Here is a 25047-nt window from a genome sequence, read left to right on the forward strand (position 1 = left end):
TTAATCAACAAACATTTATTTCTCATGGTTTGGGAGGCTGGGAAGTCCAATATCAAGGCACTGGCATAGTCCATGTCTGGTAAGGGCCTGCTTCCCGGTTCAAAGATAGCTCTCTTCTCACTGCACCCTCTCATGGTGAAGGGCAAAGCTAGCTCTCTAGGGACTCCTATCAGGAAACTAATCCCAATTACAAGGCCTCCATCTTCATGATGTCCTCCAATCCTAAAAACCACCAGAGACAGGGCCTCCAAATACCATCACATTGTGGGGGAGGGGGGGGCGCGGGGGTAAGGTTTCAACATATGAATCTGAGGTGGCATACACTCAGCCAAAACATTACACCTCTGGCCCCCAAAATCCATGTCATCACATGTAAAATATATTCATCTCATCCCAAAGGCCTCAAAAGTCTCAGCTAATTCCAGCATGAAGCCTAATGTTTAAATTCAAACTCGAAAGTGTCATCTCAATATCACATAACTCAGATACGGATGAGACTCAATTCATGCTGAGGCAAAATTCTTCTTCAGCTCCGAACCTGTGAAAACCAAACTAGTCGTGTATTTCCAAAATATGAGACAGGCACAGGATAGAGACTCCTATTCCAAAAGTGAGAAACAGGAGAAAGGGGTGAGCTCCCAAACAAGTCTGAAACCCAGAAAGCAAACTGAAGACTTTCCATATTCTTTAGATATGTAGATACTTGTAGACCTGTCCTCCACTATTCATTTTCACAGGTATTCGAAGGTTGTGTGATAAATGAAAGCTTTCCCACATCCTTTACGTAAGGTTTATCTCCATTATGAGCTCTTTCATGTCTTTGAAAGGAACTGGAATAACTGAACGTTTTTCCACATTGCTTACATTCATAGGGTTTTTCTCCAGTATGAGTTCTTTCATGTATTCTAATGGAACTGGCATAATTGAATGCTTTCCCACATTCTTTACATTCATAGGGTTTTTCTCCAGTATGAGTTCTTTCATGTGTTCGGACAGAACTAGGACAGTCAAAGGCTTTACCACATACCTGACATTTATAAGGTCCATCTCCAGTGTGCAGTATCATATGTTTTCTAATCCTTTTAAGAGAAATGAAGGCTTTCCCACATACCTGACATTCATAGGGTTTCTCTCCAGTGTGAGTTCTTTCGTGTATTTGAAATGAACTTGGACAGTCAAAGGCTCTACCACATACCTGACATTTATAAGGTCCATCTCCAGTGTGCTTTATCATGTGTCTTCGGACACTTGGGAGAGAAATGAAGGCTTTCCCGCATTCCTTACATTCATAGGGCTTCTCTCCAGTGTGAGTCCTTTCATGTGTTCGAACATTACTGGAAGAACTGAAGGTTTTACCACATTTATTACATTCATAGGGTTTCTCCCCAGTATGAGTTCTTTCATGCTTTCGAACATAACTGGGAAAAATAAAGGCTCTCCCACATACTTTACATTTATAAGGTCCATCCCCAGTGTGCCTAATCATATGACTTTGAAAATTTGTGAAAGAAATGAAGGCCTTCCCACACTGTTTACATTCATGGGGTTTCTCTCCAGTATGAGTTCTTTCATGTATTCGAAATAAACTGGGGCGGTCAAAGGCTTTTCCACATTCCTGACATTTATAAGGTCCATCTCCAGTGTGCCTAATCATGTGTCTTTGAAAACTTGGAAGAGAAATGAAAGCTTTCGCACATTCCTGACATTCATAGGGTTTCTCTCCAGTGTGAGTTCTTTCATGTATTTCAAATAAACTTGGGCGATCAAAGGCTTTCCCACATTCCTGACATTTATATGGTCCATCTCCAGTGTGCTTAATCATGTGTCTTCGAACACTTGGGAGAGAAATGAAGGCTTTCCCACATTCCGGACATGCATAGGGTTTCTCACCAGTGTGAGTTCTTTCATGTCTTCGAAAGGATTGACAAGAACTGAAGGCTTTCCCACACTGCTTACATTTATATGGTTTCTCTCCATATTCCTGATAGTCATATGGTTTGTGTCCAAGGTGAGATCTGATGTGCCTACTAAGGGATGAATGATGCATGAAGACTTTCCCACACAAACTACATTCACATGGTCTTACTATAGTAGGAATTTTCTTGTTCAGATTAAGATTGAGAATCTGACTGAAGGCTTCTCCACATTGATCATATTCTTTACTTTCACTGAGTCCCTCTTCCATATGATTTCTGGAAAAAATAGAAAGCAAGATTTAGTGGTTTGTGACTTTATATTTATTAATAGGTATTCGACTTACATTTTTACCATAATCGGGGAAAGGGTAAGTTTTCAGGCCTGTATGAATTGTTTGAAAGTGAATGGATGGAATGCTCTGCAAGAGAGCTTGACAATAGCTATCACCAAAAAAGTGATATCCATATATACAGTTTCTTAATACTATTTCCAAGTGAATGATTTTGCAACATTGAACATCTATGCCACTTTTTCTTTTTCTGGTGAAAAAGTTGTAGGAATAAATAAATCTGAAGCTGGGCTTACTGGTTTGTTTCCTTATTTTTAAAATTTCATGACATACTAAGAAGGAGACATTGCTTTCTCTTGTCAGTGCAAATTACCTTAAAATTCTCCCCTGATTTTTGTACCAATCTTCAATGCTCTGGTCTTCCCATTTTTTTCCTAAAATATAGTCAGAAAAAATCCTTATGAACTGATAGACATTACAGAAAAATGACTAGATTCTAAGTTCATGATAAGGTGCACATAACCCTGATTCATTCACCCAAGTATTCCCTTTTCCACATCAGACATCATGAAAAAGCATTAAAAAGTAAGAAATACTTCTTCTCTAACTGACTAAAAGAAGGAATGATGTCATCCTTACCTACACAGGCCAGGTTTCTAAAGGTTTCCCGCATCACATCTCTGTAGAGTTTCTTCTGGGAAGGATCCAGCAAAGCCCACTCCTCAAGTGTGAAGTTCACAGCCACATCCTCAGAGGCCACTGAGTCCTAAAATATCCCAAATATGCAATGCAGGAGGAAGAATGAGATGACAGTACAGGGATGTAAACCCAATTCATAAAAGTTCACAAACGGGTAGGTGTGGTGGCTCATGCCTGTAATCCCAGCACTTTGGGAGGCCAAGGCATACAGATCACCTGAGGTCAGGAACTTGAGGCCAGCCCGGTCAACATGGTGAAACCCCATCTCTACTACAAATATATGAATTAGCTGGGCGTGGTGGTGTATGCCTGTTAATCCCGGCTACTCAGGAGGCTGAGGCAGGGGAATCACTTAAATGAGGGAGGCAGAGGTTACGGTGAACCGAGATCACGCCACTGCACTTCAGCCTAGGTGACAGAGAGAGACCCCATCTCAAACAAACAAACAAAAAACAAAACAAAAAAGTTCACAAAACGATGTGGCAGTCTCCAAACATTTATTTTATGATAAATAAATATGGTTGTCAGAATTCCGTCTACATTCACTTTCTCATAAATTTATCCCATGAAAACATGCAACTGATCTCTACATTTTTACTGTAGTCACTACAAGTTTTATTGGTTTCTAATGGCAGGATCCAGTTCACCTTGGAGAAACAAATAAAATGCTATACAAAGAAAACAAATTTTGGCCAGGCCTGGTGGCTCGCGCCTGTAATCCCAGCACTTTGGGAGGCTGAGGCAAGAGGATCACAAGGTCAGGAGTTTGAGACCATCCTGACCAACACAGTGAAACCCCGTCTCTACCAAAAATACAAAAAAATTAGCCAGGCATGGTGGCATGCACCTGTAATCCCAGCTACTTGGGGGACTGAAGCAGGAGAATAGCTTGAACCCAGGAAGCGGAGGTTGCAGTGAGCTGAGATCGTGCCATTGCACGCCAGCCTGGAGGACAGAGAGAGACTAAGTCTCAAAAAAAAAAAAATTTAAGATCATCATTCCTACCGGGAAAAACTTCCATTTCCTTTCATATCTCACACCAATCAGCATTCCATGAAACACACGGTAGGCCAGGCGCACTGGCTCATGCCTGTAATCCCAACACTTTGGGAGGCAGAGGCAGGCAGATCACCTGAGATCAGGAGTTTGAGACCAGCCAGCCCAACATGGCAAAACCCTGTCTCTACTAAAAATACAAAAAATTCACTGGGCGTGGTGGTGGGCACCTGTAATACCAGCTACTTGGGAGGCTGAGGAAGGAGAATTGCTTGAGACCAGGAGGCGGACATTGCAGTGAGTAGAGATTGTGCCACTGCACTCCAGCCTGGGTGACAAGAGCAAAACTCTGTCTCAAAAAAAAAAAAAAGAAAGAAAGAAAGAAAAAAAGAAACACAGGATAAAAACTGAAAAAGGTATCCATGAATAAATAAATATACACTGAAGAAGTGAAACCATTTTCTTCTGTTCCCTTCATCAAACATGAGAGGCCAGAAGGCCCGTAGAAATCCACGTTCTGACAAAATCCAGCTGACCACACTTTCCTGAAGGATTCCAGGCCATCAGACGTAGACAGATCAAGTTGGCTGAAAGAAAATATTCCTCTGCAAAAGTAGTCATTTTAACCTGCATGTATAACATTTGTTATAGACTCACTGATTCCTTTGACTCTGTCCCATTTCACTAGGCTAGGAAGCTACTGGGAAGACAGAACTCAGGCATGAAGAAGAAGGTATGGCAACTTAGGCAGCGCCCCCTCACCCAGCAAAATCCCCATAGTCATGAACGTCAAGGGCAGTTTCCCACCTATTTTTACCTTACATACACACACATACTAAGAAGACAAAATGCCAGAAGAGTTTTTTCTGGCAGATACATAACAAGGTACCCTATGACTTGCTAACCTTGAGGAACAGGTTAAGAGTTGCAATTTCTGAGGGATTTCATTCAAGTCCAGATGGTTTGATGGTGAATTTGACCATGATTATAAAATACATGAAGGGATCAGCAGTGCTTTTCTCCAAAAGAACATAAAATCCTCTTTCTCAGATTTCAAGAGGAAATGATTCCTGACCAGTCACTATGTGATACTACATTGTGTAATGTCAAGGCAAAATAAAATAAGGGGAAAGATGGGTTCTTTTGGTTTTCTTAGAAATGGGAACTTGCTCCATCATCCACACTGAAGTGCAGTGGCATGATCACAGCTCAATGAAGCCTTGATCTCCTGGGCTCATGTGATCCTCCCTCCCGAGTCTCCCAAGTAGCTAGAACTATAGTCGCAAGACACCATGCCTAGCTAATTTTAAAATTTTTTGTAGAGATGGGGTCTTACTTTGTTGCTCAAGCTGATCTCAAATTCCTGCCTCAGCCTCCCAAAGTGCTGGGATTACAGGTGTAAACCACCACATCTGGCTGGAAAGATGGGTTCTGAGAAAGAATGAAATGTCCTCAAGATAGCCTCTTACAAAATATTTTTTAAATTCTATAAATCCCCTAAAAACTGTTGAAGAGTCAACAAAAAGTTCTTCTCCAAATGTAGCAGGAATAATGAATATCTAACAATGGTCAAAGTCTTCTGAAGAACAACATGATAGCTTCCCTAACCTTTAACAAGAATTCTGAATGCTGGCCAGGTATGGTGGCTCATGCCTGTAATCCCAGCACTTTGGGAGCCTGAGGCAGGCAGATCACTTGAGTTCACTTGAGTCAGGATCATTCGAGTTAGGAGTTTGAGTCTGACCTGGGAAACACGGTGAAACCTCGTCTCTACTAAAAATACAAAAATTAGCCAAGCATGTTGACGCGCACCTGTTACCCCAGCTACCTGGGAGGCCGAGGCAGAAGAATCACTTGAACCCGGGAGGTGGAAAGTGCAGTGAGCCGAGATTGTGCCACTGCACTCCAGCCTGGGTGGCAAGACTCTGTCTCAAAAAAAAAAAAAAAAAAAAAAAAAAATAGGAGAACCATGGTAGGCACTGAGGAGAAAAGACCACATATCTTTCTTACAATACCACAGAAGGCCACAACCCAGGCCAGGAACAAAGGCTCACTAACAAACCATATGATTACAGAATATGTCACACCTCCAGATAAAATGCTCAATTAAAGCCCAAGAAGGAAGGTCAGAGACAAAAAAAGAAAAGCAAGGGCAACTAATAGAAAAAAGTAAAAAACATGGTAGATATTAATACAACTGTATCAATAATCACTTTGAATGTCAATAGTCCAAATATAATTAGAAGACAGATGCTGTTATAGTGGATTTAAAAAACATAGTATGTTGGCTAAAAGGAAACCACTTTAAATACAAAGACACACATATTAAAAGTAAAGGGATAGGGAAATATATAAAATGCTAACATTAATTAAAAGAAACATGGCATGGCTATCTTAATATCACAAAGTACACTTCAGAGAAAGGAAAACACAGAGATAAGCCAGGTGCAGTGGCACATGCCTATGGTCCCAGCTACTTAGGAGGCTGAGATGGAGGATCGCCTGAGACCAGGAGTTCAAGGATATAATGCGCTATAATTTATTGTGAATAGACCCTGCACTCCAGCCTGGGGAACAGCGAGACCTTCATCTCTATAAAAAAAATTTAAAAAAAAAATTTTTTTTAATTTACCAGTTGGGGTATCACAAACTTGCAGTCAGCTACTTGAGAAGCTGAGGCAGGTAGATTGCTGGAGCCTGGGAGTTCAAGGCTGCAAAGAGCTACATGATCACACCACTGCATTCCTGCCTGGGAGACATAGTGAGACTCTGTCTCTAAAAAAAATAAATTAAATTTTTAAAATAAATAAAAGAGATATAAGTGAGCATCACATAATGATAAAGGACTCAACATGCCAAGAAAACCTGACAACCCTTAGTGTGTGTTTGCATAACAAGCGTTGCAAAATACATGTGGCAAAATACATGTGGCAAAATACAACTGATAGAACTGCAAAGAAAAAAATACACTAATCTACTTGTATAGTTGGAGACTGCAGCACCCCTCCAGCAGTAATTAAGAGATCCAACAGGCAGAAAATCTGAAAGGACATAGTAAAGTAAATAGCATCATCAAACAACTGGATTTAATTGAAATGCATGGAATACTTCATCTAACAATAGCAAAACACAAATTCTTCTCAAGTTCACAGGACTATTCACAAAAATAAACCAAATGCTGGGGCATAAAACACACCTTAATAAATATGAAAAATTAAAAAAAATCATACAAAGTATGCTTAGACCACAAGTCATTCATCTAGAAATCAATAACAGAGATAGTTACCAACTCCCCCAAATCTTTAGAGATTAAACAACACAATTCTAAATAAGCACATGGATCAAAGAAGTCTGAGAAATCAAAAATAATTTTTGACCTAAAATGAAAATGAAAACAAAATTTATCAAAAATTATGGTATGCAGCAAAAGCAGTGCATAGAGGAATATTTACAGCATTGAACACCTACACCAGGAAAGAACAAGGGTTTATAATGAATCATCTAAGAGTCTACTTCGGGCTGGGTGCAGTGGCTCACGCCTATAATCCCAGCAATTTGGGAGGCCAAGGTGGGCAGATTACTTGAGGCCAGGAATTGGAGACCAGCCTGGACAACATGGTAAAACCTCGTCTCTACTAAAAATACAAAAATTAGCTGGGCGTGGTGGCGCATGCCTGTAATCCCAGCTACTCAGTAGGCTGAGATACAAGAATCACTTGAACCTGGGAGATGGAGGTTACAGTGAGCCAAGATCATGCCACTGCACTCCAGCCTGGGCGACACAGCAGGCTGCTGTCTCCAAAAAAAAAAAGAAAGAAAAAAGAAAAGAGTCTACTTCAGGAAAACAGAAAAACAAGAGAGCAAATTAAACCCAAGTAAGCAGACAGACAGACAGAATAATTGGAGAAGTCAATGAAATGGCAGGAAATCAATAGAGATTAAAAAAAAAAAAACAGAAGTCGGTTATTGGAGAACACCAAAAAAACTGATAAACCTCTAGTCATGGTAAGAAAAAAGAAATTACTAAGATCAGAAATGAAAGGAGGCAAAAGTAAAAACTAAAGAATATTTGACAAAATCTACCATCCACTCATGGTGGCAAACTGGGAATAGAGAACTTCCTCCTCAGAAAGAACATCAATGAGGAACCTGCAGCTAACATCATACTTAACAGTGAGAAACTAGATGCTTTCTACACAAGACCAGAAACAGGGTAAGAATGTCTTCTCTCACCACCGCTATTCAACAACATCCTTAAAGTCCTAGATAAGCAACAAGACAGAGGAAATAAAAAGTATATCGATTTAGAAGGAAGAAATAAAATTGTCTTTGCTGCATAAGACATGATTATATAAAATATATAGATGGCATATAAACATATGAAAACATGCATATTTTGTCACTGGGGAATTACAAATTTAAAAATTAAAGACTAACACAACCTTTATTAGAATGGCTAAAATTTGAAACACTGAGAACACCAAATGATGGCAAAGATGTGAAGCAATAGGAACCCTCATTTGTTACTTGTGGGAATGGAAAACAGTGCACCTATTTTGGAAGATGGTCAGTTTCTTATAAAACTAAACATACTCGGCCAGGCACAGTGGCTCATGCCTGTAATCCCAGCACTTTGGGAGGCCAAGGAGGGTGGATCACCTGAGGTCAGGAGTTCAAGACCCACCTGGCCAACATGGTGAAACCCTGTCTCTACTAAAAATACAAAAATTAGCAGGGCTTGGTGGCACATACATGTAATCCCAGCTACTCGAGAGGCTGAAGCAGGAGAATTGTCTGAGCCCAGGAGGTGGAGGCTGCAGTAAGCCAAGATCTTGCCATTGCACTCCAGCCTGGACGACAGAGCAAAACTCTGTCTCAAAACAAAACAAAACAAAACATACTCAACATATAACCTAACAATCATGCTCCTTGGTATTTACCAAAATAAGCTGAAAACATGTTCACACAAAAACCTGTACATGGATGTTTATGGGAGATTTATTCATAATTTCTAGAATTTAGAGTTATCCAAGAGATTCTTGATAAACAAATGAACAATCTGCAGTACATCCATAGGATTAAATATAATCATATGGATAAAAAGAAGATATCAAGCCATGATAAGACATAGAGGAAATTTAAAAGTACGTCACTGGGCCAGGTGTGGTGGCTCACACCTGTAATCCCAGCACTTTGGGAGGCAGAGGCAGGAGGATCACCTGAGGTCAGAAGTTTGAGACCAGACTGACCAAATGGTGAAATCTCATCTCTACTAAAAATACAAAAATCAGCTGGGCATGGTGGCGGACACCTGTAATCCCAGCTACTCAGGAGGCTGAGGCAGGAGAATCGCTTGAACCAAGGGGGCGGAGGTTGCAGTGAGCCAAGATCACATCACTGCACTCCAGCCTGGGCGACAGAGTGAGACTCCGTCTCAAAAAGAAAAAAAGAAAAGTATGTTACTAAGTGATAGAATCCAATCTAAAAAGGCCATATACAATGTATTACCAACTATAAGATATTCTGCAAAAGACAAAACTATGGGACATGAAAAAGTCTTTGGTTGTAAGGGATTTCAGGATGCAAAGGGCAGATGAATGAATGTGTGAACTATAGGTGATTTTTAGGGCAGTGAAACTACCCTAACAGAAATAACACACGTCATTGAACATTGTCAAAGTCCAATGAATATACAATAGTCAACTCTAATGTAAAAGGTGAACATTAATGCATCCATATTGGTTCAACTGTAGTAAATGTACCACAGTAATACAATATATAAAAAATAGGGCAAACTGGCCAGGTGCGGTGGCTCATGCCTGTAATCCCAGCACTTTGGGAGGCTCAGACAGGCAGATCACGAGGTCAAGAGATCGAGACCATCCTGGCCAACATGGTGAAATCCATCTCTGCTAAAAATACAAAAATTAGCTGGGCGTAGTGGCGCGTGCCTGTAGTCCCAGCTATTTGGGAGGCTGAGGCAGGAGAATTGCTTGAACCCGGGAGGTGCAGGATGCAGTGAGCTGAGACTGTGCCACTGCATTCCAGCGTGGCGACAGAGCGTGACTCCGTCTCAAAAAAAAAAAAAAAAAAATAGGGCAAACTGTAAAGAAGAGTGATCATTAAATAACTCTGTACTTAATGATCAATTTTTCTGTAAACTTAAAACTGTTCTGAAAAAAATCTGTTACAAAAAGTTAAAATGAAGAGACTCATGACTGAGAAGTAACTAATCACTGAACCATGTGTTCTTTTTTTTTTTTTTTTTTTTTTTTGAGACAGGGTCTCATTTTGTCACCCAGATTGGAGTGCAGTGGTATGATCACAGCTCACTGCAGCCTCAACCTCCAAGGCTAAAGTGATCCTTCCACCTCAGCCTCCCAAGGATCTGGGACTACAGGTACATGCCACCATGCTCAGGAAATTTTTGTATTTTTTGTAGAGACGGGGTTTTGTCATGTTGCCCATGCTGGTCTCAAACTCTTGGGCTCAAGCAATCTGCCTACCTTGGCCTCCCAAAGTGCTGACATGGCAGGCGTGAGCCACCACGCCTGGCCCATATCATATTTCATGCAACTGATTTGAACTTATTTTAGTAAGCCATTATGGTGATGAATGAGGTCTTCAGCCAATGCCTTGTTTAGGAGCCCTGCACTGTATATTCCGAGAAGTTAGGAGCGCAGCACTGTATATTCTGAGAAGTTAAATTAGGGCCTTGGTTACCATCAGTACTGTCTAGAATTCGGACATGGATGAGTATCCATGGTATTGTGGACTTCGTATAAGATATGTCTCTTTGGCCAGGCAAGGTGGCTCACGTCTGTAATCCCAACACTTTGGGAAGCCGATAGCATGAGCCATCACATCCAGCCCTGAAGTCTTACTCTCATTGGTAAATACAAGAAAAACAGTAACAGATTATATAGACTTGGAATGAACCTGAAAACTCCTAATACTTTTAACAGATGGTTTTTAGTATATATGTACAATCATAATCACAATTTTCATCACCTCAAAAATAAGCCCATGTACTTTTTACCTGTCAATCTCCTATCCTCCCATCTTCTTCCGCCAATCCCCGGCCCTTGATAAGCAGCAATCTTTTGGTCTCTATAGATTTTCCTATTATGGACTTCCATATAATCAGAATCATGCCATGTGGTATGTGACTGGCTTCATTATAGGTTTCTCAAGTCACATCCATGTTGTAGCATGCATCCCCACTTTGTATTTATGGTAGAATTATATTCCACTGGATGGATATTACACATTTTCTTTATCATCCAATGATGTATTACAGTCAGCCCTCCATACTTGGAGTTTCTGTATCCTCAGGTTCAACCACCCTCTGATCATGTACTATGTGGTTAGGTCTATGATGGTTATGTACATACTGAACATGTACAGACTTTTTCTTCTTTTTATTATTCCCTAAACAACACAATATAACAACTATTTTACCTAAAATTTATGTTGTATTAGGTATTATAAGTGAGCTAAAGATGATTTAAAGTATATGGAAGACAATGTTTTCTAAGCCGGGCGTGGTGGCTCACGCCTGTAATTCCAGCACTTTGGGAGGCCGAGGGGGGCGGATCACCTGAGGTCAGGAGTTCGAGACCAGCCTAACCAAAAAGGAGAGACCCTGTCTCTACTAAAAATACAAAATTAGCCAGGTGTGGTGGCGCATGCCTGTAATCCCAGTTACTGGGGAGGCTGAGGCAGGAGAATCACTTGAACCCAGGAGGCGGAGGTTGCGGTGAGCCAAGATTTCGCCATTGCACTCCCGCCTGGGCAACAAGAGTGAAACTCCGTCTCAAAAAAAAAAAAAAAAAAAAAAGAAAAAGAAAAGAAAAGAAAATGTTTTCTTAATTTCCATTTTGGGTTGTTCAGTGACAATGTATAGAAATAACAGATTTTTGCAGGTTCCATTTGTATCCTACCAATTTGCTTAATTCATTTATTACTTCTAAGTACATGTGTGGGGTGGGGGAAGCTCTTGGAAGTTCTACATGTAAAATCACATAATTTGTGAACAGGAAAAAAATTCCTTCTTCCTGTCCAATTTTGATATCTTTTCTTTTTCTTGTCTAATTACTCTGACTAGAACATCCGGTACTATGTTGAATAGTAGTGGTAAAAGTTAACTAAGTCTCAATAGATTTTTTTAAATAGAATAAAAAGTAATAGTAAGTTAAAATATAAAATGATTGTATAACACACATTCAACATACAAATATACATTTATACTGTTAATATATAAATACAAAATAAAGTAAAATATAAAATAATATTAGCTGGGTGCAGTGGCACACACCTGTAATCCTAACACTTTAGGAGGCAAAGACAGGAGGACTGCTTAATGCCAAGGAGTTTAAGACCAGCCTGGGCAACATAGTGAAATCCTGTCTCTATTAAAAAAAAAAAAAAATTTGGCCAGGCGCAGTGGCTCACGCCTGTAATCCCAGCACTTTGGGAGGCCAAGGCGGGTGGATCACGAGGTCAGGAGTTAAACACTAGCCTGGACAAGATGATGGAACCCCGTCTCTACTAAAAATACAAAAAAATTAGCCAGTCATGGTGGTGGGCACCTGTAATCCCAGCTACTTGGGAGGCTGAGGCAGAGAATTGCTTGAACCCGGGAGGCAGAGGTTGCAGTGAGCCAAGATTGCGCCATTGCATTCCAGCCTGGGCAACAGAGCAAGACTCTGTCTAAAAAAAAAAATAAATAAAAAATAAAAAAATTTTAACTAGTCGAGTGTGGTGGCACAAGCCTGTAATCCCAGCTACTTGGGAGGCTGACACAGAAGGATACTTGAGTACAAGAGGTCAACGCTACAGTGAGCTATGATTGTGCCACTACACTCCAGTCTGGGCGACAGAGCAAGACCCTGTCTCAAAAAAAAAAGTATCAACTTTAGTTAATAATAATGTTATTGGTTTGCCAATTTTCATCATTATCAGATGTAATATGTTGGTTTATAATCATAACTAATATACTACACTAAGGCAGTATGTTAAAAAATACGGGAGGTAGGCCAGGCGTGGTGGCTCACACCTGTAATCCTAGCACTTTGGGAGGTCGAGGCAGGTGGATCACCTGAGGTCAGGAGTTCAAGACCAGCCTGGCTAACGTGGCGAAATCCAGTCTCTACTAAAAAAATTCAAAAAAAAATTAGCTGGACATGGTGGTGGGCGCCTGTAATCCCAGCTACTCCGGAGGCTGAGGCAGAAGAATCGCTTGAATCTAGGAGGCAGACGTTGCAGTAAGCTGAGATCGCGCCTCCTGTCACCGCACTCCAGCCTCGGTGACAGAACGAGACTCCGTCTCAAAAAAAAAAAAATAGAGGAGGTAGGGAAAAGGGGCTCTGTAATAGCTCCCAAATTTTTCTGTAAACTATGAATTAAAAAAGCAAATAAACTAACCTTTCATGGAAAATTCTAGTGTAAAAAAAGCTGGCTGGGCACAGTGGCTCACGCCTGTAATTCCAGCACTTTGGGAGGCCGAGGCAGGTGGATCACAAGGTCAGGAGTTCGAGACCATCCTGGCTAACATGGTGAAACCCCATCTCTACTAAAAATACAAAAAAAAAAAAAGAGTGGGGCAAGGTGGCATGTACCTGTAGTCCCAGTTACTTGGGAGGCTGAGGCAGGAGAATCGCTTGAACCCAGGAGGCGGAGGTAGCAGTGAGCCGAGATTGTGCCACTGCACTCCAGCCTGGGCGACAGAGCGACAATTCCTCTCAAAAAGACAAAAAAAAAAGAAAAAGGCCAGGCGCAGTGGCTCACGCCTGTAATCCCAGCACTTTGGGAGGCCGAGGTGGGCGGATCACAAGGTCAGGAGATAAAGACCATCCTGGCTAACACGGTGAAACCCCATCTCTACTAAAACTACAAAAAAGAAAAATTAGCCAGGTGTGGTGGCGGGTGCCTGTAGTCCCAGCTACTCGGGAGGCTGAGGCAGAAGAATGGTGTGAACTCGGGAGGCGGAGCTTGCAGTGAGCCGAGATGGCACCACTGCACTCCAGCCTGGGTGACACAGCAAGACTCCGTCTCAAAAAAAAATCAGCCAGGTCTGGTGGCAGGCACCTGTAGTCCCAGCTACTCGAGAGGCTGAGGTAGAAGAATTGCTTGAACCCAAGAGTGGAGGTTGCAGTGAGCTGAGATCATACCACTGCACTCCAGCCTGGGCAACAGAGACTCTGTCTCAAAAAAAAAAAAAAAAAGACAGCATAGCCCTAGCCTCGGGAATGTGGCAAAACCCTGTCTCTACAAAAAAAAAAAAAAGAAACACAAAAATTAGCTGGGTGTGGTGGCACGCACCTGCAGTTCCAGCTACTCAAGAGGCTCGAGGGAGGAGGATCACCTGAGCCCAGGAAGTCTAGGCTGCAGTGAGCCATGACTGCACCACTGCACTCCACCCTGGGTGATGGGGTTAAGACCCTGCCTCAAAAAACAAAAATAGCTAGGCAGGGTGGCTCACGCCTGTAATCCCAGCACTTTGGGAGGTTGAGATGGGCAGATCACCTGAGGTCAGGAGTTCGAGACCAGCCTGGCCAACATGGCAAATGCCCATCTCCACTAAAAATACAAAAAAATTAGCTTGGCGTGGTAGAACGCACCTGTAATCCCAGCTACTCGGGAGGCTGAGGCAGGAGAATTGCTTGAACCCAGGAGGCGGAAGTTACAGTGAGCCAAAATCGCGCCACTAGACTCCAGCCTGGGGATGGAGACTCTGTCTCAAAAAAAAAGAAAAAAAAAAATCAAATTAGGAAGCACTACATGGAGAAATGGCATAGATCCTTAGAAAAGAGGCTGAATATTACCATGATTTATGCTTAAGCTGTCCCAAATACAGTGCTTTATTTAATTCCATAAAATTCACAACCAGATTTGCTTGGTATGTTATTAAACTTAAGAAATGCTATTTCTGCCAGGCATGGTGGCTCATGCCTGTAATCCCAGCACTTTGGGAGGCCGAGGCAGGCGGATCACATGGTCAGGAGATCAAGACCGTCCTGGCTAATACGGTGAAACCCCGTCTCTACTAAAAATACAAAAAATTAGCCAGGCGTGGTGGCAGGCACCTGTAATCCCAGATACTCAGGAGGCTGAGGCCAAGGAATCGCTTGAACCCGGGAGAGAGGAGGTTGCAGTGAGCCAAGATTGTGCCACTGCACTCCAGCCTGGGTGACAGAGCGAGACTCTGTCCAAAAAAAAAAAAAAAGAAATGCTATTTCTTGGCGGGGCATGGTGGCTCACGCCTGTAATCCCAGCACTTTGGGAGGCCAAGGTGTTCAAGACCAGCCTGGCCAACACAGTGAAACCCCGACTCTACTAAAAATACAAAAATTAGCCGGGCATGGTGGTGGGCGCCTGTAGTCCAAGCTACTCGGGAGTCTGAGGCACAAGAATTGCTTGAACCGGGTAGGCAGAGGTTGCAGTGAGTAAAGATCAGGGCACTACACTCCAGCCTGGGTAACGGAGTGAGACTCTGTCTCAAAAAAAAAAAAAAAAAGGTTTAAGAAACACTACTTCTAGGCCAGGCACACACATGGAATCCCAGCATTCCGGGAGGCCAAGGTAGGAGGATCACTTGAAGCCAGGAGCTCAAGATCAGCCTAGGCAACATAATGAAACCTCAACCATAATTAAAAATTAGCTGGGCATGATAGCACGTGTCTGTAGTCCCAGCTACTCAGGAGGTTGAGGCAGGAGGATCGCTTGAACCCAAGAGTTGTAGGCTGCAGTGAGCTATGATCACGCCAGTGCAGATCATGCCTGGTGACATAGCGGGACCATCTCAAGGAAGAAAGGAAGGAAAGAAAGGGAAAGGAAGAAAGAAAGGAAAGGAAGAAAGGAAAGGAAAAAAAGGAAAGAAAGGAAGGAAAAGAAAAAAGGGCCGGGCACCATAGCTCACGCCTGTAATCCCAGCACTTTGGGAGGCCGAGGTGGGTGGATCACCTGAGGTCAGGAGTTCTACACCAGCCTGACCAACATAGTGAAACCCTGTCACTACTAAAAATACAAAATTAGCAGGGCATGGTGGCACATCCTGCAATCCCAGCTACTTGGGAGGCTGAGGCAGGACGATCACTTGAATCCCGGAGGCAGAGGTTGCAGTGAGCCAAGATCATGCCGTTGCACTCTGGCCTGGGCAATAAGAGAGAAACTCCACCACGAAAAAGAAAAGAAGGGGCCGGGCGCGGTGGCTCACGCCTGTAATCCCAGCATTTTGGGAAGCCAAAGCGGGCAGATCACCCAAGGTCAGGAGTTCAAGACCAGCCTGGCCAAAACAGTGAAACCTTGTCTCTACTAAAAATACAAAAAAATTAGTCAGGCATGGTGGGGTGCACCTGTAATTCCAGCTACTCGGGAGGCTGAGGCAGGAGAATGGCTTGAACCCAGGAGGTGGAGGTTGCAGTGACCTGAGATCACACCACTGCACTCCAGCCTAGGTGACTGAGTGAAACTTCGTCTCAGAAAAAAAAAAAAAAAAGAGAGAAGGGGAAGGGAAGGGAAGGGAAGGGGAAGGGGAAGGGGAAGGGACCACTTCTAAAAACTGAAATAGCCAGGTGTGGTGGCTCATGCCTGTAATCCCAGCACTTTGGGAGGCCAAGGTGGGTGGATCCTGAGGTCAGGAGCTCGAGACCAGCCTGGTCAACATAGTGAAACCCTGTCTCTACTAAAAATACAAAAAATTAGCCAGGCATGGTGGCACACCTGTAGTCCCAGCTACTCGGGAGGCTGAGGCAGGAGAATCACTTGAACCCGGGAGGTGGAGGTTGTGGTGAGCCAAGATCACGTCACTGCACTCCAGACTGGGCAACAAAGCGAGGCTTCGTCTCAAAAAAAAAAAAAAAAAAAACTGAAATAGGACTCAAATATCTAAAAACAGCAAAGACTTCGTACAGTACACTGTTAGAAAATGTTACAGCCTGAATCTGTGTGTCTCTCCCAAAATTCATATACTGAAATTCTAACTCCTAATGTCGTTGCATTAGGAGGTGGCATCTTTGGGAGGTAATCGGGGTTAGAGACCATGAGGGTGGTGCCCTCATAAATGGGATTAGCACCTTTAGAAGAAATGACAGGAGACAGCTTGCTTCCTCTCTCCTCTGCCTTGTGAGGATACAATGAGAGATGATGATCTGAAAACCACAAAGCAGGCCCTTACCAGATACTACATCTGCCAGCACTTGAACTTGGACTTCCCAGCCTCCAGAACTGTGAAAACTACATGTGTGCTGTTCAAGCCACCCAGCCTATGGCAATGTATTACAGCATCCCCAGGTGACTAAGACAGTACAGCACTTTCTCAACCATACATCAGGGTTATGAAATAATTAGGACACTATGGCAGTAGCAGAAAGATAAACCAAAGAAATATGGGAAATTCTGAAACCAGGGCATCTATGTAGGGTATGTGAACCTATGACAGAGCAGGTATGGTCAGTCAGGGACAGAAACGACGGACAGTTAAACCCCAGCGGCAGTGATAACCCATCTTCTGCCATCATCTCCACATAATGTTGTGAATTCAGTGTAGAGCTGTCTATTGCAGTGAATTCTTAAAATTGTATGTTACCTCAGAAGCCACTTTGAATATGGCTTTAACTTTCTCATACCAGAAGCAGGGCTTAGTCACCCTTAATACAGTTTCCAGTTCTACGCCTCCTCCCATTTCCTCCATGTGGTCAATCCAGTTATCTGCCTTACACAGCCGCCTCCCTGTGACCACCTCCGCATGAGACGGCTAGATACAAACTGCTGGAAATCATCCAACTGACCCTACACAAGGAATGCACAAAGAGGCTGCAGGGACCACCTCTCAGTCACCATGTGACTCCACGAAATTCCCATCTGGTTGCTCTAAACTCACCAACTAGAACTCCCACAGAGTCTCCAATAAAGGCGTCTGTCCAGATTCCTCTGTCTTGCTCCCTGGTTAGGTGTGTATGTCAGGTCCGAAACAGCCACCCTCTTCCTGTTGGCCTACAAGGAGAACTATCCTTTCTCTCTGGGATCTATTACCTAGCAGCCTGTTTCACCCACAGTTCACAAGGAAACCCACATTCAGAAGGTTAAACAAGCCCGAGGACCATTCATGTGAAGATGTGGCCCACTCCTAAGAGATGAGTGAGGGAGCCGGGTGCGGTGGCTCACGCTTGTAATCCCAGCACTTTGGGAGGCCAAGGCGGGTGGATCACCTGAGGTCAGGAGTTTGAGACCAGCCTGGCCAACACGGAGAAACCCCCCGTCTTTACTAAAAATACAAAAAATTAGCTGGGCGTGGTGGCGCATGCCTATAATCCCAGCTACTCAGGAGGCTGAGGTAGGAGAATCACTTGAACCCGGGAGGCGGATGTTGTGGTGAGCCGAGATCGCACGGTTGCACTCCAGCCTGGGCAACAAGAGCAAAATTCCATCTCAAAAAAAAAAAAAAAAAAAAAGAAATGAGTGAGGGAAACATCCTGGGAGCTCCACGCACCCTACTCTCCTCTCCTCATGACGTGATTCATGGTCTCGATTCTCACCAGTGACCAGATGTTTACCTGGAGTCAGTTTAAGGTTCTGACCTCTGGTGTCTTTTCTGTGACACCCAAAGTGTAAACACCGACCAGTTCTAACAGCAGGTGTCTAACAGTTCAGTTCTGACACCACTCAGAATTAGGACAGACCTACAAGTTCAGGGCTCAGTCTCACAACATGCCAGTTCACATGCCAGTCACAAGCCGCAGGGCCACCCACACTTCTGAACAACTGTGTACAAATCGTGAGCTCCCATACATAATCTCCTCCTCGGGTTCAATAATTTGCTAAAACTACTCAAAAAACTTAGCAAAACGTGTTACTTAAGTATAACTCAGGAACAGGCAAATAAGAGCTGAAAAATGGCAGGGAAAGGGGGGTGGATATAGGCAACGCTCCTCATCTTGGGGTGCACCACCCTCCCAGCACATCAATGTCCTCATCAACCTGGAAGTACTCTCTGAATGTCTTTGCTCAAAAATTTTTACACAACTCAATCTCCAGCCTCCACTCTTTCCTGAGGTAGGGAATGGAGCTTAAAGCAACAACCCTCTAGTCATGGGTTTGGTCTTTCTGGTCACCAGTCTCCACTCTGAAAGTATCCAGGGGTTCCACAGAATCACCTCATTAGCTTAAAACTCAAGTATGGTCTGAAAGGGGATTGTTGTGAGTAACAAAACACACTCCACCTATCACTTAGGGAATTCCAAGGGTTTTAGGATCCCTGTCCCAGGAACTGCAGACAAACACCAAATATATTTATTACACCACAGAAGCAAATACACTCGTAAATTCATAAACCTTTTCTCCAGCAGAAAGAAGCCAAAGGTGTCTTTCTCTAAGTCTGACCCTCACAGACATTTGCAGAAATTACACTCTGACTAAACCAACTCTGTGGATACACAACCAAATTGCTGACAATCCTGAATTTTACCCAAGCTCTATAATCCTACAGAATAGCTATGATTAAAACACTCTCCACCACCACCACCACCCTTGGTGTTCCGGAGAAGCAGCATACTGGGGGGGAAAAAAAACTCTATTACTAATTTAGACGTCCTTTATTTTACCTATAAGAAAGCCAGACAGGCGGCTGGGTGCAGTGGCTCACGCCTGTAATCCCAGCACTCTGGGAGGCCGAGGTGGACAGATCACGAGGTCAGGAGATCAAGACCATCCTGGCTAACACGGTGAAACCCCGTCTCTACTAAAAATACAAAAAAAAAATTAGCCAGGCATGGTGGCGGGCACCTGTAGTCCAGGCTACTCGGGAGGCTGAGGCAGGAGAATGGCGTGAACCCAGGAGGTGGAGCTTGCAGTGAGCCGAGATCGCGCCACTGCACTCCAGCCTGGGCGACAAAGCAAGACTCTGTCTCAAAAAAAAAAAAAAAAAAACACAGACTCTCCAAATTCCCATTGTTTACTTCATAAACAACTGGCTGGACAGTTTTGTCTTCACTGATCGGTCAAAACAAAATATCTGTAAATCCAACCTTAATGGTTAAGTTTCTCTCCTCCTTTCAGGCCCTGAACTTTGACCCATCCTCCACAGCCTAAGGAAGCACCCACCCAATCCCTCCTTTATAAACCATCCTAAAAACAGACTAACCTCAGGAAAAATATTCTCTGATCTAGGATCCGATTTTGCACTTTCCACTCTGCCCTCTCCTCCCACCTATTCCTAATCTTATTTGTTCCTCCCCATGAATGAAAAACTTTTTTTAGGGGAAGAGGAGGAGGGGAGACAGGGTCTTGCTCTGTTGTCCAGGCTAGAGTACAATGCCAGAATCATTGCTCACTGGAGCCTTGATCTTCTGGGCTCAAGGGATCCTCGATCTTCTGGGCTCAAGGGATCCTCCCACCTCAGCCTCGGCTGGGACTACAGGTGTGCACCATCACAATTTTTTTTAATTTTGTAGAGAGATGGTCTTACTATGTGTACAGGTTAGTCTCAAACTCCTGACCTCAAGCAATCCTCCTGTTTCGGCCTCCCAAAGTGCTGGGATTATAGATGTAAGCCGCCATTTCCACCAGAAAAGCCTTTTTCTGCCTAACCTCTGGGATGATTGCAGATCTTGTATCTACTGCTTTCACCTTTTCGTTATACTCCTTTCACATAAAGTCACTTCTTACCTAACTCCAGATTTCTTGTATTTGAGGATGTCTAGAAACAACTCTCTCAAATCATGGGAGCCCATGGTTTACTGTTATTATCTGAACAATTAACAATTACAACCTCAGACAGGGTATCACCCTCCCAACTACACCTATGTGTGCATCCCCAGCTTTCCAGTGGTCTGTAGCTTCTCTCAGTATAAAGGACCCCTCCCCTGGTTGGAGTGATAAGGCTGGGATGCCTGCCAAGTTCTACCCAGGAAGAACCAACTGGGACTTCAATGACCTCCCTTTGCAGGCTCTTAGTTTGGAGTCACTCTGAGGCACACTTGGCCTCAGACCTCTGCTTCCTTAGACAAGACTATTCACTTACTTTTTTTTTTTTTTTGAGACTGAGTTTCACTCTTGTTGCTCAGGCTGGAGTGCAGTGGCACGATCTCGGCTCACCGCAACTTCCGCCTGCTGGGTTCAAGCAATTCTCCTGCCTCAGCCTCCCGAGTAGCTGGGATTACAGGCATGCGCCACCATGCCCGGCTAATTTTGTATTTTTAGTAGAGACAGGGTTTCTCCATGTTGGTCAGGCTGGTCTCAAACTCACCTCAGGTGATCTACCCACCTCAGCCTCCCAAAGGGCTGGGATTACAGGCATGAGCCACCGCACCCAGTTTCCCTTACTTTTAAGTAAGAAAATATCCTGTGTTTGAAGAATCCAGCAAAATCACTCAAACTTACCATTTATGTATATAGGAGGAAAGGAAACTGTAAGATATTTGTATTCTTTTTTTTTTTTTTTGAGACTGAGTCTAGCTCTGTCGCCCAGGCTGGAGTCCAGTGGTACGACCTCGGCTCACTGCAACCTCCGCCTCCCGGGTTCACGCCATTCTCCTGCCTCAGCCACCCAGCAGCTGGGACTACAGGCACACACCGCCACACCTGGCTAATTTTTGTATTTTTAGTAGAGACCGGGTTTCACCGTGTTAGCCAGGATGGTTTCGATCTCCTGACCTTGTGATCCACCCACCTCGGCCTCCCAAAGTGCTGGGATTAAAGGCATGAGCCACCGCGCCCAGCCAATTTTTTGTATTTTTTAGTAGAGACGGGGTTTCACCGTGTTAGCCAGGATGGTCGCGATCTCCTGACCTCGTGATCCACCTGCCTTGGTGCTGGGATTACAGGCGTGTGCCATCGCGGCTGGCAAGACATTTGTATTCTATAGCTTAAACATGAAAAGCACATTTATCTATCCCTTTCAGACAATAGAGACCTCACATTATTATTACTTCCATGACAACTTCTTTACTAATATTTAATTCACTAATATTTAATATTTCAAAGTCCCATCTGATAGGATTTAGCATTAATCACCAAAGTCCAGATGAAAGCATACAGAACAGTTACCCATTACGACAAAATCTCTACCCTGCAAAGGAGAGGATATTTTAGAGAATCTCTGTATTTCACCAATTAATGTGGAAATGTATTCGTTTCTCTGTAGCCATAATGGAAGACTGAATTTCCCTACTTATCTGAGATTCTTATCCCCAGTAGCATTCTCAAGGCTAAGTTCTGGGATTGATCTGAAATCACCCAAAAGAAGAAAACAGACCTGAGAAACCTACCATACATGTTGTGGAGAAGAAATTACACAAATAAGATTTTTTAACAAATTGAATGTAAGACTAGATAATTGTTTTCCCTCAAATCTACTTTCTGCCTCTTTCTCCCCCTTGTGACCCTCCCTTTGTAAACACTTTATCTTGTCTTTCAAGCACTACTGATAAAATACATTTTACATTTAATGAAAAACAGGATCAAATAAGCAAATGAACCTTTTCAAGGGTTTACAAACCCAGGGAGAGGCAATGCTGACCTGGAATACAGACATTTATCTGATTCCAATGTCAGGTGAGGTCACCCTATCCCCTAGGACATCTCCCAGCCCCACCCTGGCTCACTGAGTGCTCAGCGACCAACCTCCCTGAAGACAGTGAATTGTGCCCTGCTCAGTCTGCCCCAAGCGCATTTTAACTTTCAGGTTCTCGCACCATTTCAATGGAGTAGGTTTTCCTTCTCCTTTGAGATAGTCTTCCTCCCTTCACTAGACTAAAAACAATCCAGAGGTCAGGAATCATTTGTGTCTTTTCCTCTCAGTAACAGCCTAAGATTGGGTAACCATCAATGTGTCCCTAAGGAACGGAAACTGGGGTTGAGGAAGAAAAGCTGAGCGTCCCAAAGGGTAAACTTTTCAGAGGAAGGGGATACCAGGAGACTCCTCCCACCTCAGGGCATGCAGCTGCTCCCGTGAGAGGCCCCACCCCTACACCTTAAGCTGTCCTCTGGGAGGAGTGACCCAGGGGTTGATAATCACTAGATCCTCCAAGAGAAGTGGCAGCTGTGGGTATCCTGGGTCAGGCCCAGGCAGTTCTGAAAATCAGGACCAGGAAAAGATAGAGGACCAGGAAAAGATAGAGGGCCACATCACCTTGTAAAGTTTCCAAAGGGGAAACTCCACCCAAAGACATTCTGATTAGGCTTCGGGGCTTAGGAAAGATAAAAGGAGGGGAAGCACAAAAATTTTTTTACCACGGCCGGGCGCGGTGGCTCACGCCTGTAATCCCAGCACTTTGGGAGGCCGAGGCAGGCGGATCACCTGAGGTCGTGAGTTCGAGACCAGCCTGGCCAACATGGAGAAACCCTGTATCTACTAAAAATACAAAATTAGCCGGGCATGGTGGCGCATGCCTGTAATCCCAGTTACCCGGCAGGCTGAGGCAGGAGAATCGCTTGAACCCAGGAGGTGGAGGTTGCAGTGAGCTGAGATCGCGCCATTGCACTCCAGCCTGGGCAATAAGAGCGAAACTCTGTCTCAAAAAAAAAAAAAAAAAAAATTTACCGTAGAGTGTCAGGTTCTTATTCTGTTTCCCTCTCAGGTTACAAGTACACAAACAAGAGGCCAAGGCGCGGTGGCTCACGTCTGTAATCCCAGCATTTTGGGAGGCGGAGGTGAGCGGATCACCTGAGGTCTGGAGTTTGAGACCAACCTGGCCAACATGGAGAAACCCAGTCTCTACCAAAAATACAAAAAGTAGCCGGTCGTGGTGGCGCATGCCTGTAATCCCAGTTACTCGGGAGGCTGAGGCAGGAGAATTGCTTGAACCTGGAAGGCGAAGGTTGCAGTGAGCTGAGATCTTCCCACTGCACTCCAGCCTGGGCGACAGAGCGAAACTCTGTCTGAAAAGAAAAAAAAAACAACAAACAGAAAACAAATCCTTTCAAAAGAGTATGGTGAAAGAAACTATAAACAACTAAAATACTGTGTCTTAAATGTCAAACAAAAAACAGCTGATAATGTTGATTTGGCGAGGGGAGGTCACCTTTGGGAATGCGGGGAAGGAACCGGAAATTTAGGCATTTATTCCCAGCCCCAGAAAAAGCTAGGCTAAAAAAAACGGGAGTCGTAGATTTGAGATTCTTTTTCCAGTACGTTTGGAAGACTCGGAGGAAGACCAGTCCCCCGGAAAAAAGAGGATGTACTGGGAAGGCCACAGCCCACAGCTCTTCCCATGCACGAACCGCACACCCGAGACGGGATTCCGCCTTATGACCCTCCCGTGTCCCAGCACAAACAATCTGGAGAGAGGCGGGGCTGCGGGCGCGGAGCTGCCCAGAGAGGGCTCCGAGGCCGGGGCCGCAGTCGCCGCGCAGGGACGGGACAGGACGCCCGGGGTACTGGCTACGGCCCAACCCACCCTGCGGCCGAGGGGACAGAGGGCCTAGCTGCGCCAGGGAACTCGGGTCCCAGACCCTGGAGTCGCTGCAGGGAGGCCAGGGTGCTTCCACAGCCGGTTCCGGCCGGTTCCCACAAGCCCCTCCCCCAGTCTCCAGGCGCCCGGCCCCGCACACGCACCATTTCCTGGCTTCCAGGGTGTCCCGGGGTCCTGCCTACGGCTCTCCCCGGCCTGTGCAGGTCCCAGCGCGCCAGACGCTGCGGTGGAGCCACCGGGGCCACTGGAGAAGCGGAGACCGGAACCCAAACGCAGCGGACACGAAACAGGAAGACCCCGCGGAGTTGTTGAACGTTGCCCCCCGTCCCCCTTGCAGAGTTCCTGATTGGATGGTTTGCAGGTCCCCGCCCCAGTGCCCCTGATTGGGTGATGATTCAAGTCCTGCCCCCTTGGTACTGAGTGACAGGAGAAGCAATGCGGTATGTGGCTGAGTAAAGACAGATTGACAGGGTCTTCGCCACTGCCCTTCGCGGGCCGGGCTTCCTCCCTCTGTAACCTTCTGTGCCTGGGAGGATATTTGCATTTAAGCAGAAAGTGTTTCAGGCTCTGCAGAGGGCGTGTTTCTGCACTCAGGGTGCCCTTCCTGCCTTTTCTTCCCGGACACAGAGTCACAAGTGTGCACTGGGAATGACAGACTCGGCGTCCAGTGGAGCCATCCCCTGGCCTCGGAGTAGGAGGCGCGCCCAGGCCAGGCCAGACCACAGTGTAACAGGA

At 44.5% G+C, this 25047-nt stretch overlaps 1 protein-coding gene across 1 annotated transcript; it reads right to left on the reverse strand.

The window, feature by feature from the left end:
- ZNF564 (zinc finger protein 564) lies at positions 1–24683 on the reverse strand. Its single transcript, XM_004060078.5, has 4 exons — positions 24456–24683; positions 2846–2972; positions 2580–2640; positions 1–2192 (listed from the first exon to the last, which is right to left on the reverse strand). The coding sequence occupies exons 1-4, from the start codon at positions 24456–24458 to the stop codon at positions 722–724; spliced, it is 1662 nt and encodes a 553-aa protein (XP_004060126.1). The 5' UTR covers positions 24459–24683; the 3' UTR covers positions 1–721.
- Between the last annotated feature and the right edge of the window lie 364 nt (positions 24684–25047).

The sequence above is a fragment of the Gorilla gorilla genome, chromosome 20 (genome assembly GCF_029281585.2).
Source record: "Gorilla gorilla gorilla isolate KB3781 chromosome 20, NHGRI_mGorGor1-v2.1_pri, whole genome shotgun sequence".
Classification (NCBI taxonomy): Eukaryota; Metazoa; Chordata; class Mammalia; order Primates; family Hominidae; genus Gorilla; species Gorilla gorilla.